This window comes from Asterias amurensis, chromosome 20, assembly GCF_032118995.1.
Source record: "Asterias amurensis chromosome 20, ASM3211899v1".
Taxonomy (NCBI): domain Eukaryota; kingdom Metazoa; phylum Echinodermata; class Asteroidea; order Forcipulatida; family Asteriidae; genus Asterias; species Asterias amurensis.
In genome coordinates, this window is record NC_092667.1 from 11802185 (window position 1) to 11822136 (window position 19952).

The following is a 19952-nucleotide window of genomic DNA, read 5'->3' on the forward strand; positions in this document are numbered from 1 at the left end:
TGAGAAAAATATTCGATTTAAAAATCACATTTTCTTTATGAATATAAAATAATCCAAAGTGCGATACTGAAAAACATTTAAAAGTTAGAGCTGAATTAGCTTGTACAATGTAGTTATAAATTGTCCCCTATTGTCAAAAATGGACTGTGCCAATCTGAGAATTTTCCGGATAGTGTATGTCCAAGATAGAGGGCGCCATCTTCAAAGTGCACGAGTAGTTCACTGTTTATAAAACAGGAGTTTGTGGACAATTCTTTCAACAATAGAGTTTGTGAATATTTTTTCCCCATAATAATTTTTTACAGTTTTACTGGGTATTTATATCCTGCTTTACTCCCATTAAACAATGACACCCCAAATTCTGGCTCCTTCAATCGTTAGCATGCAGACTCATATTCACCTAATTTAGCAGATCCAGGATTTTCCGGATTTTGTGTAGGGTTGGGGGAGGGGTGAGCCTTTGAGGGATGAAAATCAGGCCCAAAATCCCAAAACAGAGAAATAGAAAACTTTTGCATTTCACTACATTTACTGAAAATAGTTTCAACGTCCTATATGGTGGGGGTCAAGGAAGAGATGTGGGGGTCCAGGAGGGGTAGGAAGGGGGGGGGGGGATGGGGGGGCAAGCTCCGAGCTTTGAAGTTCTGAAGTTCGGACACGGTGATGAATATTTCATTCTCCCTTTGCATGGTGATTGCTTTACATTCAAGAAAATTTGAAGGATCAATGAGACTTTGAGAAAATATTAAAGGAACAAGTTGCCTTGGATCGGACGAGTTGGTCTATAAAAAGCGTTTGTAACATTTTTTATATAAAATGCATATGGTTGGAAAGATGTTTTAAAAGTAGAATACAATGATCCACACAAGTTTGCCTCGAAATTGCGTGGTTTTCCTTTTACTGTGCGAACTAACACGGTCGGCCATTTATGGGAGTCAAAAATTTGACTCCCATAAATGGCCGACCGTGTTAGTCGACGAGGTAAAAGGAAAACCGTGCAATTTCGAGGCATGTTTGTGTGGATCATTGTATTCTACTTTTACAACATCTTTCTACCCATATGCATTTTATAAAAAACGGTTACAAACGCTTTTCAAAGACCAACTCGACCGATCCAAGGCAACGTGTTCCTTTAACAGGAAAAATCCTAACCAAACATGAGTGTATTGATAACCAAGGGTAAGGGATGGGAATCAAAAGTCAATAACACACATTTTAAAATTATATTATCACCCCTCACTTGTTTCTTTATTTACAGTGATATTTATTTAACAATCCTGGATTTCTAAAACTTATTTTATCTGGGTCCCAATTTCATAGAGCTGCTTAAGCAGAAAATAACTGCTTCACAATTTGTTGCTTAGCAGGAATGAGCAGGATACATGTGACATGGTAGTTTTGGATGGTAACCTTACTCTAGTAAGCATACTTTTGTTGTGCTGAGCTACTTTTTGTGCTTAAAGGCAGTGGACACTATTGGTAATTACTCAAAATAATTATTAGCATAAAACCTTTCTTTGTGACAAGTAATGGGGAGAGGTTGGTGGTATAAAACATTGTGAGAAACAGCTCCATCTGAAGTGCCATAGTTTTGGAGAAAGAAGTAATTTTCCACGAATTTGATTTCGAGACCTCAAGTTTAGAACTTGAGGTCTCGAAATCAACCATCTAAACGCACACAACTTCGTGTGACAAGGGTGTTTTCTTCTTTCATTATTATCTCGCAACTTTGATGACCGATTGAGCTCAAATCTTCACAGGTTTATTATTTTATGCATATGTTGAGATACACCAACTGTTAAGGCTAGTCTTTGACAACTACCAATAGTGTCCACTGCCTTTAAGCAGCTCTATTGAATTCGGCCCCGAGTCATGTGTGTCGTCGACACATAAAAAAACTCTGCTAGGGTCAAAATGCTAGGCCATCATATTTTGTTGCATTTACACCATAGTCCCCTTCGATTTGCAATAAGCAGTTTGCTAAACAGCTTATTTTCTAAAACAGCTAACTCAAGAAGACCCACTTCTAAACTTGAAACTCAGTAGATTCCTCGAACTGGAAACATAAATAATGTGGTGACCTTCCCCCAGCTATTACCCCAAAACTTCCTGGGTTTTGTTTTAAAGGCAGTGGACAGGTAATTACTCAAAATAATTATTAGCATGAAACCTTACTTGGTGACGAGTAATGGGGAGAGGTTGATGGTATAAAACATTGTGAGAAACAGCTCCCTCTGAAGTAACATAGTTTTCGAGAAAGAAGTAATTTTCCACGAATTTGATTTAGAGACCTCAGATTTAGAATTTGAGGTCTCAAAATTAACCATCTAAACACACACAACTTCGCGTGACAAAGGTGTTTTTTTTCTTTCATTACTATCTCGCAACTTCGACGACCAATTGAGCTAAAATTTTCACAGGTTTGTTATTTTATGCATATGTTGAGATACACCAAGTGAGAAGACTGGTCTTTGACAATTACCAATAGTGTCCAGTGTCTTTAAACAAACCAGTCCGGGAGGGAGCATACATTTGTGAACAAGCAAGGCACTATACCAGAATTGTTCAAATTTAACCAGAAAATGGTTTATATTGGGCACTGTTTTTAAGGTATTTTTTGTCTGTTATTATGTCATTCTTCTTCACATGCAAAGATAAATAGACGGCATTTACCTAATGTGCTGCGTTCTTGACGTAGTGGCGCTTTACAAATGCCTTATATGTATGTATGTAAGGTAACACAAATCCTTCTTCAAATAGATGGCAAACCACAACCATTAAGTTTGTCACCAGACTAAACACAACACCCCTTGCAAATAGGCCACAATTGATGAGGTTAAACAATAAAAACGTGCAAGCATGTATGTACCACCCACAACATTCAGCCAATGGCAAGTCTTCCTTTTACCTCAGTGAGGGCGCTGTATTACATCATATTACATCTATAAAGCTAATCAAAGTCTACCTGTACAAAAACTTTAAAATGTAGGCCCAACAATTTTCATAAAGCCAAGGCCCAACCTCATAAAGCCTTTAAGTATAAAGAACTTGCTAAGCACAGAACAATCTTGCTACCAGCTAACTGGTTACCAGCTAAAGCTTTACATTGTAGCAACTGGTGCCCCACTAATGTTATACTTGGCAAAGAAATTTGCTAAGCAGTATTTTCTGCTTACAGCTTTATGAAATTGGGCCCTGTTCACACAAAATCTTGCTAAGCAAAGAAAAACCATGCTTGGCATTACAGGTTGCCAGCCTGTAATGCCTTGAAGTTCACATTGTTGCAACTGCCACCCTATTCTTCTTTAAACCGTGTAAGTTTGTGGCGTTGGTGTTTTGTGTCGCACATAAAAAAATACCCAAGCCCTTTTAAGACACTGGAAACTATTGGTAATTGTCAAAGACCAGTCTTCTTACTTGGTGTATCTCAACATATGCATAAAATAACCAACCTGTGAAAATTTGAGATTGATTGACCGTTGAACATGCGAGATAACTATGAAAGAAAAAACACCCTGGTCACACAAAGTTGTTTGCTTTCAGATGCTTGATTTGGGGACCTCAAAATCTAATTCTGAGGTCTCAAAATCACCTCCAAATATTTCAGTGGAAAATTACCTCTTTCTCGAAAACTATGTTACTTCAGAGGAGCCCTTTCTCACAATGACTTATACATTCAACAGCTCTCCATTGCTTGTTACCAAGTCAGATTTTATGCTAACAATTATTTTGAGTAATTAGCAATAGTGTCCACTGCCTTTAAGCAATATTGTCAGCTCAAGCAGCTCCATAAAATTGGGCCCCGTGTTGCCGAGAGTTTTTTTCCAAACTTGACGTCAGCTACCTGCTGTAGTCACGGATTGCTGCGACTAACTCTTTCATGATGGACATCTTTTCAATGTGGTGTTGCTCACTGGCGAGACTCTGCCTCTTCTCTTGCTCCCTCAAGAAGTCGATAAGTTTATCAATGTCACCGGAACTGTGGCGTACTACAGGGAGAATGTGAAAGTCAATATTTTAGAAATTTGTTTTGATTTACCCTTGCACCGATATGTGTTAGCACTGTATACTCAGTATGTTTAATAGATTTAATAGATGTTAAATTTGCATCCGGGTTAAATTTGCATAGGGGATAAAGAACATTAATTTTGGTTTAACCCTTGCATCGATGTGTGTTGGCATTGTATAATCAGTACATTTAACCGATTTAATAGATATTAAATTTGCATCGGGGATAAAGAACATTAATTTTGGTTTTACGCTTGCACCGATGTGTGTTAGCACTCAGTACTTTTCCGGTTTTAACATCAATAAAATCGTTGCAGCGGCTGCTAAGGATTCAAACTGCCTCTAGCTACCGGACAATCTCGGTGGTCTAGTTGGTAAGACACTGCTCCAGAACTGCAAAAGTCATGGGTTCAAATCCCACCCTCCCAGTACCATGCGTGTAATTTTTTGTTCACAGAACTCGGGAAAGTCAACTCAGGGGTCACAGGTTCAAATCCAGCTCTCATTTTTCTTTGTTGTAACTCAAAAGTAATTTAAGTGAAACCCTACCTTCGCTTCCTGTGAATGATTGTACAAAGGTCTCATTGCCACCATGGTCATTCTCAACGCCTACATGTGTGAGTTTCGTCCTCTTTGGCTTTGGTTTTCTTGGGTTCTTGAAAACTGAAAAATAGAATACAATGAACAGTGTCAAGTCTGATGGTATTAATCTTAATCTGTGAATGCATCCAAAAGGCACATCAGTCAACCCTCCTACTATCTGACCGTTTAATATCATCAGTTTGGGTGTAGAATGATAAGCTATGCCAGCCTGCAATAGACCTTTATCATGCTGCCTCCATCTTGGTCATGTTCCTTGAATAACAATAATTTATGATCATCATTTTTTGAAAAAGGGAACCAGTCTTTTTTGTTCTTCCAGCCTCGGTTTGGTAACATTGATATCAATGGGAGAAATTCAAGATGGCAGCACCGTGATAAAGGTCTATAATTATACCAAGTGGTTAATGCATCTAAACAGTACACAGTCAACCCTCCTACAGTCTGACCTTTCAAAAACATCCACTGTGGTTTTATATAATAAATTAGCTATACGTCAGCCTGCAAAATGATATCAAGTGGTGAATGCATAGCCGTAAGTTAAACAAGTTTTGCGACACCTTGTGAATATACCAAGCCACTTTACGTCAAAAAAATGAGTTAGCAAACACAGGGTGCCCTAGTCCTGCCTATTGGGTTGTGTCGCACTTGGTGATGATAGGTGAACACTTTACGCATAAGCCAACCTTCCCACCCAAATACAGAAGGATATGAAAGGATCCAATAGGATAAGGCGTTTAGCTGTGAGGGCAGAGATGTTTTTTGTGATTGATTTAGCCTAGTAGCATATTTATTGCAAAAGGCTGTATACTCCCAAGGGAGCTGAGATGGTTCAAGGAATGATTTAAGGCCCAGTGACCAGGGGTCGATTTCACAAAGAGTTAGGATTAGTCCCAACTTAGGATTAGTCCTAGTAGATATTACAAACTTGAGGCTAGTCCTAAGTTAGGACGAATAACTCGTCCTAACCTAGGACTGGACTAGTTCTAACTCTTTGTGAAATCCACCCAAGGGGTAATAATGTGAAGCGCTTTAGGATGCCCTTCTGGCGTGAAAATCGCTATATAAAAACTAACTATTATTATTATTATCGTTATGTTAACAAAACCCTTCCCCAAATCTGACAGTCTTCATTATACGAACCTCTCTTCACTCTCTCTGGAGTCGAGCAAACAGACGGGCTTCCAATATCGCTGCCATCAGTGTTAAATGAGCCTGGGTCCCCTGCAGATCGAACGAATACAAAATGGTCAGCATTAATCAAGTCAAACGCAATACATTTTCTAACGCAAATCGGGGATGAGAAATTCAAATTCTTTTCTGAATTCAGACCTTTTTGTGTCTGCCTGGTGAAAAATATAATAAAATAGTGGTTATAGTTTCTTCAAGTATATCGAAATTGTACTCTTTGATCTACTAACTCTAGCATTGAGAATATTGTTCCCAAAACCTTGCAATCTTCAACTCTAAGGGCAATTTGAACTGTGAAAATTATTTCAAAAAGTGATTCAACATTTCTTTCTGCGTTAAAATTGTGGATAAAATGTTAATATGGGCAACAATGGACATTCACACATCAGGAAATGACTTTTCCTTTGACCCTTTAGGTTTCAGTGGTAGGTCAAATCTTGTGGCAGCTATGGGCATTTATTTTGATCAAATTTTATGGTTCTGCTTACCATAAGCAAAGAATAGGCTCTTATGGAAGCAGGGAATTCCGTGCTAACATCAAGCCTGTTTCACAGATTATCTTAATAATAATAACAACCGTATTTCTATAGCGCCTAACACCTCCAAAAGAAAGTCTCTAAGCGCTCAAAGGAAAACAAAAGATTATTTAAGAATATGAAGATTTCAATAGATATGTTTTGAGAAGAGTCTTGAAACTTAAGATCGTGGTGGCTTGTTTGATGTTTAGAGGGAGATTGTTCCGTAAGTGAGGAGCAGCAAACTAATAACTACGTTGTGTGCATGCATACTCCATGTTAGCAGACATTCTTCGCTTAAAGGAACATGTTGCCTTGCATCGGACGAGTTTGTCTTTGAAAAGCGTTTGTAACCGTTCGTTATAAAATGCATTTAGAAAGATATTTTAAAAGTAGAAAATAATGATCCACACAAGTATCACTCGAAATTGCGTGGTTTTCCTTTTACCTTGTTGACCAACACGGTCGGTTTTTTATGGGAGTCAAATTTTTAGTTTGCAAAGTAAAAGGAAAACCACGCAATTTCGAGGACAATTTGTGCGGATCATTGTATTATACTTTTAAACATCTTTCTAACCATATGCATTTTGTAACAAATGGTTACAAACACTTTTCAAAGACCAACTCGACTGACCCAATGCAACGTGTTCCTTGAAACAGATAGCGTAGCAAATTCGGCACTTGCACAGTAAGCGGAGAATGGTGATCGTAAGCTTAGAATTTGGCAGTACGCAGAGCCATGAAAGTGGGCCCTGCATGCCCAATCCCTACAGTACAACAAACAAGAACACAATTTTGCATTGTGTCAAAAGCGTCCTTCAAGCCTCACTTTGGTTACACTGATTGGAATGGGAGAAAAAAACAAGATGGCCGTCCCACATGATTAAAGTTAATTTCGTTTGACAATTCAAAAACAAACATGCAGTGTGTTAGTATTGTTCAGTGTTATCTACTTAAACGCATCCATTCTTGACCTGCAAAACAAACAGTCAGTCATTTATTCTTCAAATTTCACATTATTTAAGTAATTTATTAACGTATAAGTTACTTTTTGACTTTCCACTCCTGTCAGCTTTAACCAAAGATCAATTTTGGTTGTTTAGCCCGGTAGTTCTGGCAAATCCATTTCAAAACAACCATGAGACAAACAATGCTATAATGCTCATTACAAATTCGTAAAAAAAATCTCGAAACACAGCGCACCAAAGTGAAAAACACAAGCAGTACAGAATCTTTCAAAAGAGTACAAAATCTTGTCAATGCCGCGCAAGACTGAAAACCTGGCGCTACCGTCCATTCTTCCTAATTGCCTTATGCCACTCAATACACTGAACCGAGAAGACGACCAGACTCCAAAGTTATTTTTTTGTCTTTACATTTAGGTTATTTAATGAGCTAAATAAATAATAATAACACTTGGCTCTTACACAGCGGACATATCCTAGTAGATAGATCAAGGCACTGTGCAACCTTGGAGCTATAGCTTCATGGTACACATGTACAACATTATCATCCTTGTTTATCAACCAAACATTTAGACCATTTCTCTAACTTTCTTTACTCCCTTGGGAGCATACAACCCCAGGCTGCTTAACATAGTAATGTCTCAGCCATCTCAGGTTCCAACTTTCACACCTGGTTTAAGAAAAGCAATTACGGTTTAGGACATCAGAGTCATAACTGCGAATCAAAGCCATATGTTCCCATGATTCAACCATTACAACTCGAGACCGCTGCAGTAGCGTGCTCAGCCACGACACACCGCAATGAATTCAGTCAATTCAGCTCACTTTCTTTTGACCAACTTAAGCTGTGCATGCCGTTAATTTCGTGTGTAAGTCTTTACATGTATGTTGCGTGAACAGAGAACAGTGTATCATTGCATGCCTATGTCTATCCAATGAAACCATTGGATTTGTGAGACCAGTACCTATCTTTATCATTGCAGCTCAAACTGAAGAAAGGGGACCAGCCTAAGCATGGTACGGTAACCATGCCTGATAGGAGGGTAGAGGGTATACCCCCTATTGCTCCCATACTTAAAGGAACACGTTGCCTTGGATCGGTCGAGTTGGTCTTTGAAAAGCGTTTGTAACCGTTTGTTATAAAATGCATATGATTAGAAAGATATTTTAAAAGTAGAATATAATGACCCACACAAGCATCACTCGAAATTGCGTGGTTTTCCTTTTACCTCGTCGACTAACACGGTCGGCCATTTATGGGAGTCAAATTTTTGACTACCATAAATGGCCGACTGTGTTAGTTCGCAAAGTAAAAAGAAAACCACGCAATTTTGAGGCAAATTTGTGTGGATCATTGTATTCTACTTTTAAATCATCTTTCTATCAATATGCATTTTATAGCAAACGGTTACAAACGCTTTTCAAAGACCAACTCGACCGATCCAAGGCAACGTGTATCTTTAAACACACTATTTTCTTGTTGTACAAAAGTACTCCCAGTTGACCCCCCGAAACCCATCCTCACCCCAACAAAATTGCTCCCATACTTAAACACACTATTTTCAGAAGTACCCCCTGAAACCCATCCTCACCCCAACAAACAAACGAAGAAAAAAAAAAACCCAGAACCCCAAACAAAAACATAGCCAAAAAACCCCAAAACAACCCTAAAACCTTCTAAAGAATTCCTTAGATTCCAGACACACATTGACGTCACAACAGGGGCAAGGGGTACCCCATGCCCCATTTATAAAGCATGCAGTGAGCATACCCGTTAACAACTTGGTCTAGCCATGCAGTGTTGTATTAAACCAACCTGAAGGATTCACAAATAAGACAGATGCTTAAAGAGAGCCATAACAGTCCAACAAGGTGGGCTAGCGTTAAAGGCAATGGACACTATTGGTAGTTACTCAAAAAAAAATTCAGCATAAAACCTTACTTGGTAATGAGTTACGGGGAGAGGTTGATAGTATAAAACATTGTGAGAAACGGCTCCCTCTGAAGTAACGTAGTTTTCGAGAAAGTAGTCATTTTCCACGCATTTGATTTCAAGACCTCAAGTTAAGAATTTGAGGTCTCAAAATCAAGCATCTGAAAGCACACAACTTCGTGTGACAAGGGTGTTTTTTTCTTTTATAGTTATCTCGCAAGTCCGACGACCAATCGAAGTCAAATTTTCACAGGTTTGTTATTTTATGCATATGTTGAAATACACCAAGTGAGGAGACCGGTCTTTGACAATTACTAATAGTTTCCAGTGTCTTTAAAAAAGATACCTTTTAGTGTCTTCTCAAAAAGAGAATTATCTTCCACTGAAAACACTTCCTCAGTGTAAGAATCAATCTCTCTTTGCGACTTTCCAGGAGTTTCGTTGTTTCTCTTATCGCGCATGTATTTGTGGTGTAGACTCTTGACCTTCAGGCGACACGCCTCGGAGCTCTTCTTGATCTTGGCGTGACGGTTGTATACCAGCGCCACCTTGTGCCATTTCTGCTTGGCGTGATCTCGATATCGGACGTAGCACTGGAGAAGAGCTTGCTCGGACCGGTTCGTCCAAGCACCTGAAAATGAACATTGAAAATTGAAAACATGGGCTCAATTGGTCACTGAAGTTGCAGGAAAAAAATGAAAGAAAAACACCCTTGTTGCACAATTGTGTGTGCTTTCAGGTGCCTGCTGGGGAAGGCTTCAGGCCTGAAGTTTCTCAGATTTCAATATTTAGTAGTTACCTCTTTTTCAAAAACTAAGTTACTTCAGAGGGAGTCATTTCTCAAAAAGTTGCATACAGTCAACAGCTCTTCGTTGCTCGTAACCAAACACTTTTTTATGCTTTGCAGTAAATTACCAAATGTGTCAAGTGCCTTCAAGGCAAACATGAACATCACCCAGTAGGCATAATGAGGGGATCCCGAAGCCAAAATGGGTGATTTTTTTTCTACCGTCAAGGGAAAAGAAGAAACACTTCGTACCTCTCTTCAACTCCTCCTCTTCTTCTGGTTCATCAGGCAGAATGATGGTTTCATCATCGGGCTCCTCCCCCGCAATGGACTGCATCCACTTCACTGTTGACAAAAAAAAGGTTCACAGTTCACAGGCCTGGAATTTCATCTGTGAGAGGGCAATGTCATTTTTACTTTCAAAAGGCACTTCCAGTGAAAAATCTTAGAGTCTATGGGAAACTTTTGAAGGGGCACCAAAGCCTAGACCAGGGCAAAGTAGGCCCTGAAACAGTTCACAGTTCACAGGCCTGGAATTTCATCTGTGAGAGGGCAATGCCATTTTTACTTTCAAAAGGGCACTTCCAGTGAAAAATCTTAAGAGTCTATGGGAAACTTTTGAAGGGGCACCAAAGCCAAGACCAGGGCAAAGAAGGCCATGAAACAGTTAACAGTTCACAGGCCTGGAATTTTATCTGTGAAAGGGCAATGTCATTTTTACTTTCAAAAGGGCACTTCCAGTGAAAAATCTTAGAGTCTATGGGGGGAAACTTTTGAGGGGCACCAAAGCCAAGACCAGGGCAAAGAAGGCCATGAAACAGTTAACAGTTCACAGGCCTGGAATTTTATATGTGAGAGGGCAATGCCATTTTTACTTTCAAAAGGGCACTTCCAGTGAAAAATCTTAGAGTCTATGGGAAACTTTTGAAGGGGCACCAAAGCCTAGACCAGGGCAAAGTAGGCCATGAAACAGTTAACAGTTCACAGGCCTGGAATTTTATATGTGAGAGGGCAATGCCATTTTTACTTTCAAAAGGGCACTTCCAGTGAAAAATCTTAAGAGTCTATGGGAAACTTTTGAAGGGGCACCAAAGCCTAGACCAGGGCAAAGTAGGCCATGAAACAGTTAACAGTTCACAGGCCTGGAATTTTTAAATGTGAGAGGGCAATGCCATTTTTACTTTCAAAAGGGCACTTCCAGTGAAAAATCTTAGAGTCTATGGGAAACTTTTGAGGGGCACCAAAGCCAAGACCAGGGCAAAGTAGGCCATGAAACAGTTAACAGTTCACAGGCCTGGAATTTTATATGTGAGAGGGCAATGCCATTTTTACTTTCAAAAGGGCACTTCCAGTGAAAAATCTTAGAGTCTATGGGAAACTTTTGAAGGGGCACCAAAGCCAAGACCAGGGCAAAGTAGGCCATGAAACAGTTAACAGTTCACAGGCCTGGAATTTTATATGTGAGAGGGCAATGCCATTTTTACTTTCAAAAGGGCACTTCCAGTGAAAAATCTTAGAGTCTATGGGAAACTTTTGAAGGGGCACCAAAGCCAAGACCAGGGCAAAGTAGGCCATGAAACAGTTAACAGTTCACAGGCCTGGAATTTTATATGTGAGAGGGCAATGCCATTTTTACTTTCAAAAGGGCACTTCCAGTGAAAAATCTTAGAGTCTATGGGAAACTTTTGAGGGGCACCAAAGCCAAGACCAGGGCAAAGAAGGCCATGAAACAGTTAACAGTTCACAGGCCTGGAATTTTATCTGTGAAAGGGCAATGTCATTTTTACTTTCAAAAGGGCACTTCCAGTGAAAAATCTTAGAGTCTATGGGGGGAAACTTTTGAGGGGCACCAAAGCCAAGACCAGGGCAAAGAAGGCCATGAAACAGTTAACAGTTCACAGGCCTGGAATTTTATATGTGAGAGGGCAATGCCATTTTTACTTTCAAAAGGGCACTTCCAGTGAAAAATCTTAGAGTCTATGGGAAACTTTTGAAGGGGCACCAAAGCCTAGACCAGGGCAAAGTAGGCCATGAAACAGTTAACAGTTCACAGGCCTGGAATTTTATATGTGAGAGGGCAATGCCATTTTTACTTTCAAAAGGGCACTTCCAGTGAAAAATCTTAAGAGTCTATGGGAAACTTTTGAAGGGGCACCAAAGCCTAGACCAGGGCAAAGTAGGCCATGAAACAGTTAACAGTTCACAGGCCTGGAATTTTTAAATGTGAGAGGGCAATGCCATTTTTACTTTCAAAAGGGCACTTCCAGTGAAAAATCTTAGAGTCTATGGGAAACTTTTGAAGGGGCACCAAAGCCAAGACCAGGGCAAAGTAGGCCATGAAACAGTTAACAGTTCACAGGCCTGGAATTTTATATGTGAGAGGGCAATGCCATTTTTACTTTCAAAAGGGCACTTCCAGTGAAAAATCTTAGAGTCTATGGGAAACTTTTGAAGGGGCACCAAAGCCAAGACCAGGGCAAAGTAGGCCATGAAACAGTTAACAGTTCACAGGCCTGGAATTTTATATGTGAGAGGGCAATGCCATTTTTACTTTCAAAAGGGCACTTCCAGTGAAAAATCTTAGAGTCTATGGGAAACTTTTGAGGGGCACCAAAGCCAAGACCAGGGCAAAGAAGGCCATGAAACAGTTAACAGTTCACAGGCCTGGAATTTTATATGTGAGAGGGCAATGCCATTTTTACTTTCAAAAGGGCACTTCCAGTGAAAAATCTTAGAGTCTATGGGAAACTTTTGAGGGGCACCAAGGCCATGACCAGGGCAAAGTAGGCCATGAAACAGTTAACAGTTCACAGGCCTGGAATTTTATATGTGAGAGGGCAATGCCATTTTTACTTTCAAAAGGGCACTTCCAGTGAAAAATCTTAGAGTCTATGGGAAACTTTTGAGGGGCACCAAAGCCAAGACCAGGGCAAAGTAGGCCATGGCCTCCGTGAAGTTCAAGTGGTTTTGAACTCTAACCCCTTAGTGTCTTTGGCTAGGGGACCATGCTCCGAATCCTCAGGTTTATGGCAGTAACAATACAAGGGAAAAGAATTGACCAGTTTTTAGTCCACTATGATTTTTTTTAGTCAACCATCTTCCATCTATAATAGATGTTAAATTTACAACAGGGATAAAGAATTTTTTTTTTTACCCATACACCGATGTGTGTTTGCACTGTATGTACTCAGTAATTTGCCATTATTATATCGTTGCGGTACCCGATATCAAAACATAGGATTCAAACTGACTCTAGCTGGTAAGACACTGCTCTAGAATTACACATGTCTTGGGTGCGAATCCCAGCCGAGTAATATGCCTGTGAAATTTTTATCACAGGACTCATGAAAGTACTGAGTATACAGTGTTAAAGACTCTGGACACTATTGGTAATTGTTAAAGACCAGTCTTCTCAATTGGTGTATCTCAACATATACATAAAATAACAAACCTGTGAAAATTTGAGCTCAATCGGTCGTCGAAGTTGCGAGATAATAATGAAAGAAAAAACACCCTTGTCACACAAAGTTGTGTGCTTTCAGATGCTTGATTTCGAGACCTCAAATTTTAAATCTGAGGTCTCAAAATCAAATTTGTGGAAAATTACTCCTTTCTCGAAAACTACGTTACTTCAGAGGGAGCGGTTTCTCACAATGTTTTATACTATCAACCTCTCTCCATTACTCGTTACCAAGAAAGGTTTTATGCTAATAATTATTTTGAGTAATTACCAATAGTGTCCACTGCCTTTAACACACATCGGTGTATGGGTAAAAAAAAAAAAAATTAATAATCTTCCGTCTAGCATAAACTTTAAAAGAAAGCACACACTGTATTATGAACGGATCTTCCCAAATGAATAACCTACCGTTACCTTGGTACACGCCCCTCGTATTCTTGGCGCCATCTATAGGGCTGTCTCTCTTTGACTTTTCTGATGAAAAACAATGATCCGTTACCAAGAAAACACACATAAAATGTAGACGTTTCAAATAAGAAATGATTTGTTGAAAAAGACATTTAGCACAGGTACTTTGGAAAAACAAACACCCCCTAACTGCTAAAATATAAGAATATAAAGAACTCGGCTCATTTTAATCAGATTGCAGTTCGCCTTAACAAATGCGGTGTTATTATTATTATTACTATTAACACAAAAACAATCTATTCCAAAGCTGCTTCATGATGCCTGTCATTTTGTATCTCACCTTTTTATTTTTAAAATGAGGGAAACTGTTGACACGTCATTCCTGCTGTATCATGCTGGAGAAAGGTTACGTATGACGTTACATATATCACGTATGATGACGTCATGGTCATATCACTTGTTAGCGATAATAATTTCCACAACAGGTGCGTCAAGTCATCAGTTTCCTAGCTCAATAAAATGACCCGTTGGACTCCACATCACTTTCCTTACTAACTCCTGACACATTTCTAACTTTTGTGTGGCAAAACGCAAAGAACGGACGGATACTACAGGCTTTCACGACGACAGATTTATCAGTATCAGAGCCAGGACGTTGACATTTTTAATCGCATTTTGCTACGCTTAACTGTTAAGGTCTATTGGAAGCGGATTTTAATACTGTTTTACCATTCATCGTTCAAGCATCTCGACCCAAAAGCTCAAACTGTTGAACTCCGATTGTTATGTAGAGCTAAACCAATTTATTAGTGACGTCCTCAGTCCAACAGAATCAAAGAAAACATAAAAATGGATTTTGATGGGATGGGGATGATTAACACTTTAAATTGTACTGCTGGTCTGCGGAAGGAACAATTCAGTCGAACACCTGTGAAAATTGTGCCACAAAAGGAAACGGGGTTAATTCAATTGATTAAATTAGTTTTTTTTTACCTTCATCTTCCACTTCTTCCGCAAACGCATCCTCGAATAATTCATCCATGCGTATCATCAGGTTTCCCGGAGTACTATTGTGTCTTCTCTGCTTGATGTACCGATTTTTCAAAGTCTTTATCTTGAGGCGGCATTCCAGTTTGGTTTTCGTAACGTGCATCTTTTCTTCAAAAAGTTCTGCAATCTTTTCCCATTTTTTGACCTCGTCGCGGCACTCAATGTACAACAACAGCAACGTTTTCTCAGCTGACTGACTCCAACCTGAAAAGAAGAGTCAACAATTGAAAAGATGAATCAAAATTTGATTATATTTAAAAGGTAAACATTGTTTTCTGTTACTGTAAAACTGAGCAAATTCAAGAGATTTTATTTTTTTATTCAGCATATATTTATTAATTCTAGTTGTGAAGCCAACGGCTCTCAGAAAAGCAGACTTAATCACCATACTAGCCAAATGACAAAGACAAACGTTTCAGTTTTATATTTGGGAGGAAAACCCAAGGGAATAATGATTGCACCCTTTGAGATGCGTCAATCAGCAGTCGGTGTTGACTGATTTAGAGTGCAAAGTTTAGCTTTCAGACTTAAAAAAACACATTTTTTTATCCTAACCAGTAATGAACAATACCTTTGGAAGTGTCGTGGGCGAGCGGTTAAGAGCACCGAATTTAAACTCTGGTGTTTCTGATTAGCAGAGTGTGAGTTCGAATCCCCCAGTGCGCTATGTAAGACTTTGATATTATCAAAATAAGAAACAAACAAACAAACAGACGAGTAAACAAACCTCGTTTCCATTTCTCTGGTGATTTCTCTCCATGAAGTCTTTTGTAAGTTTCTACACTCATTTTCCCACTCTTTTCTGATGATTAAAAAAAAACCCAGTTAAACATTGTTCAATCATTCGTATACAAATTTGTCAATAATTACAGGTTAATCAAACGTCAGAACGATAGAAATGTCCCAATTGGATCGGATAGGTAATCCAGTGTGCGCTTTTGGACCCTCCCGTTGGACTGTCGGATCTTTCCATTACTATTGCTCACATTCACTCATGTAGAATGGCTGCCATACTTCAGGAAAACGATGCAGTCTGAGCAATGGATACTAGCGTGTAGTATCAAAAAACAATGCTCTAGCTGGTTATTATCAACCGTTTAAACACCCCCACGTGACGCCCTCTCCACCAATAGGAATAGCGAAACTGTCTGAGGTATTTATTAACAAGTATTGTGAGGCATGCAAAGGGCTGAAGCAGTCAGTTTATAACATGGACTGATACTTAAGCTTGGGTGATATTGATTTATTTTACACACGATATATCGCCGACAATATATCGCGATATTCGATATAATCGCGATTAATTAAATTTAACATCATCAGTCTTCCAACTCCAAGTGAAAGTTGTAGAAGAGACAGTCATAGCATAAGAGAGGTGTGCCTAATGACCTATTCTTCTGGTTTTACTCCAAGCCTATGGGGTGCAAGATGTCTCAGCTAGCATATACATCAGATACATCACGATATGATATTTCGATACAAACCAAATCCATCCGATATCGAAATTTTTTCCAAATTAATATCGGGATATTCGATAATATCGTGGTATCGCCCAAGCTTACTGATACTTACCATTGGAGGGGCTAACAGGTACTGCAGTTGTCGTTGTTGTTTCCACCTCTGTGTAACTGCTTGCGTCAATCATTTCACTTGTTTCTGCAGCCAACTGTAAAGCCTGAAAAGCAAGGGGATCTGTAAGAAAAAGAATGAGTAACTTAAAAAACATGGTCCATTTTCTATAGTAATACTTTAATAATTTCTATAGTAATACTTAAATAATAAACAATGCAACTCGTACATAAAAAGGGTGGAAATAGAGAATGCCAAATGACTTTGGTCTATGGCAAACTTACAAAACAATGAGCATTATAAATAGAGAGTTCCCGATAGGATTTTTATCTTTAAAAAGGAAATTTGGGTCTTGGCTTTGGGTTGCGCTTACAGGGAACAGTTCCGTCCAACAAGTTTGCATAGCAAAATATTAAGACTGAACAAGTTTTGTGAACACTACTGAGTAGCAAATGATGACTTTTAAGTAGCAATTGATATGATTGCAAGTGCTTTACAAGGGAAACCATTCTCTGTCAAGCATTCTCACTTTGCTAAACCAGCCAAGTGGTTCAATGACCAATCAATGAAAGGTATTTGAGAAAATACGACCCACTTTACACTGTGTGGATTTGAAATGCTTTTAAGAATACTTTTGTCAAATCTTCAAGGTAGTGTTTGCAATAATGTTTTTTTTTAATTTTTTTTTCTTACATATATCCCAACATCAAAATTAGTTTCTATACTAAGATGAATAGGAAAATAGAAAGTAAGTTTTAGATATAGAGAAATACCACTGAGCAAACCGTTTGAGAAATCGTTTTGAGTGTCAGGACATGTTTCCTGTGAATGAAAAAACTTTCTTTGACGTTGAAAAAGAATTCGAGAGGTTTTATTTCTTAAAGCAGTACTTTTTGTCTAGCTTTATTTTGAAAAGTTCAGTGTCAAGGGATTTGATACTTTTGCTTTTATGTTGTACTTGTTGTTTATTATAGGACCCGCCCCTAGCAAAGTTCTGAAACTACAAGACTCTGGAAAGCCTCTAGTGGGTATTTTGAGTCCATAAAAAAAGCATTCCTAGAGAACTCTACAACTTACCCCCTTGTTCCAGGCGATCTCTCAGTTCTTTGTCCACCATGACATTGTGTATTACTCTGTTGTCGCTCAGTGTAACATCGAGACTGTATTCTTGACTGCAAAGGGCAAGAAAAAAAATAAAATTGGTGTGATTGCACAAAAAATTGAAAACTGCAAAAAATTGGGTGGCAGTATCCAATGTTAGATTACTTTTGTTTACGGACTATTTTACATATGAACACACAACTCTAATAAAAATAGAGATTTGGACGACAGCCTAGTTTGGACACCGCTTGGTTGGTACCCATGTCTTCCTTTTTTTGATGGATTGTAGTCAGTTCACATTTATAATGAAACCTTTTATTTAGGAAATATTGTGAAGTCTTTTGTACAATCAGAAACAAGATTCATTTGATTAGTGTACAATCTCCACAGGTTAGGAATGGAACGAGTACCAATGGCACATTTAAAAATGCTTCTTTGTTCACTTTACAGCCAATCAATCCCAGGTCATTTATGTTGTTTTCTTTTAGGCAACACTTTTTAAATGGAACAAAGGTCAAGGACTTATTTGTTATTTTGGGTTAAAATTTCCGTATCCGGCTGCCTCTTTTTCAAATTCACAAACCATACGATGCGATGAGTTTCGTGAAATCGGGGACAGTAGTACTAGGCCTACTACTTATTTTGACATTTTCTGTCATGACAGAAAATGTCAAATTTTCGACAAAAGGAATACAGCGGCCCAGTTACTGGGTCAAGTGTAGCTGTGGATCTTGAAAACATCAATTTCTAAGATGCTGACTATGTAATGTTCAACGACCGTGTCAGACTGCGCGTTTTTTTCAGTTTGCCTGGAAGACTTCTCTGGCGTTTTCCTCCCGACCTAAATACACTGAAGTTTCTTTATATCGACATAGTCTTCCCATCTATCTAGTTTTGCTCCAGAGTCTTAAAGGCAGTGGACACTATTGGTAGTTACTCAAAATAATTATTGTCATAAAACCTCAGTTGGTAACAAGTAATGGGGAGAGGTTGATAGTACATAACATTGTGAGAAACAGCTCCCTCTCAAGCGACGTAGTTTTCGAGAAAGAAGTAATTTTCCACAAACTCGATTTCAAGACCTCAAGTTTAGAATTTGAGGTCTCGAAATCAAGCATTTAAAAAAGCACACAACTTCGTGTGACACGGGTGTTTTTTCTTTCATAATCACAATCATACTCAAAGCTTTCTCGCAACTCCCATGACCAATCGAGCTCAAAGTAAAATTTTCACAGGTTTGTTATTTTATGCATATGTTGAGATACACCAAGTTAGAAATACATGTAGAAGACTGCTGGTCTTTGACTGACAATTACCAATAGTGTTCACTGCCTTTAAATTAAGTATATTATTATTAAATACTAAAGAGCGCTGAGAATTGTCCAAATTCAGAACATCATCATGAACACGTTTGACAACACACAACCAAACAACACAAGTTCTGTAATTCATGTTTTCAACAGTCTTTATATTTTATCTATAATTTTTAGCGGGAACACAGCAGAACACGCCAACAACGAACAACCTGGCAAAGCTGACGCTCAGGCTTCATGACTAGGCTTAATTACTAAGCCTAAATGAACAACATGAAGATCCTCCACACAGAAAGAATTCATGTGATAAGTTCCAACTATGTTCTTCGTGATGTTAAATATTTTGAGAACCAAATACCGGGTATAGTTTCGTTTTAAAACTTACTTTGGTAGCTCTGTCACTGCATTAACGATCGCCGCCATCTTTGCAAATAAGACAAACCGAGGGTGAACTTTGGTCAAATACCGAACATGACCGTCATTCAATAACGCACAAACTATCTACATTCACGCTGGCTTAAGAAAAAATTGAGAGAAGAGTCTCTGCGGCTGCGCTGCCGCCGATGGTCGATTTACTGCAGGAGCATTCAAGTGTGGACGTTGACGCTCGTTGACGAACATTAACAGGTTTGCTTGATTTTGAGGGTCGAGTTGGTCACGTCGTGCCGGATCGGAGCAGGAATTTCTGTAGACTCGATTTCAAGTCTGAGATCGTGGTTATCAGCATCGGCCACGCTAAACTCCCCGCAGTTTGTAGAGCCATCAGCCACAAGAGGGCGTTTTTTTTGCCCAAAAATTATGAATTAATATTCAAAAACAAACAAAAAGTACTCAGAAGTCTCACAGCTTTTAACAGTTGAGGCACTTGACAGGGGCCCGGGGACTCCCCGGTACATAAAATTAAGAAGAAGCGAAACTTCAAGAGAGAGCAAATTCTAATTATTAAAATGACTAATTTTCCACTTTAAAAAGTTGTAAGACTTCTAAAATATTGTTCATGTATTTCTCCATACACTATTGTTTGTAGGAGATGTGACTCCATTTCACAGAAC

At 38.9% G+C, this 19952-nt stretch overlaps 1 protein-coding gene across 2 annotated transcripts; it reads right to left on the reverse strand.

Annotated features, from left to right (window-relative positions):
* Positions 1 to 1218: 1218 nt before the first annotated feature.
* On the reverse strand, positions 1219 to 19418 carry LOC139952552 (uncharacterized). Of its 2 annotated transcripts, none has more exons than XM_071951720.1 (11): positions 19286 to 19418; positions 17564 to 17658; positions 16490 to 16609; positions 15645 to 15719; positions 14861 to 15121; positions 13868 to 13933; positions 10252 to 10344; positions 9559 to 9843; positions 5752 to 5832; positions 4558 to 4671; positions 1219 to 3989 (listed from the first exon to the last, which is right to left on the reverse strand). In XM_071951720.1, the coding sequence occupies exons 1-11, from the start codon at positions 19321 to 19323 to the stop codon at positions 3841 to 3843; spliced, it is 1377 nt and encodes a 458-aa protein (XP_071807821.1). In that variant the 5' UTR covers positions 19324 to 19418; the 3' UTR covers positions 1219 to 3840. The 2 variants fall into 2 exon arrangements, with proteins under 2 accessions (XP_071807821.1, XP_071807822.1); XM_071951721.1 differs by having other exon boundaries at positions 13874 to 13933; positions 19286 to 19417.
* Positions 19419 to 19952: the final 534 nt, after the last annotated feature.

Coding starts and splice junctions, on each gene's coding strand:
- LOC139952552 (XM_071951720.1), bottom strand. CDS start 19,323: ATGGCGGCGATCGTTAATGCAGTGACAGAGCTACCAAA. Junction 15,122..15,644: donor ACCAGAGAAATGGAAACGAG/GTTTGTTTACTC, acceptor TCTTCTTTTCAG/GTTGGAGTCAGTCAGCTGAG. Junction 4,672..5,751: donor TCCAGAGAGAGTGAAGAGAG/GTTCGTATAATG, acceptor TCTATTTTTCAG/TTTTCAAGAACCCAAGAAAA.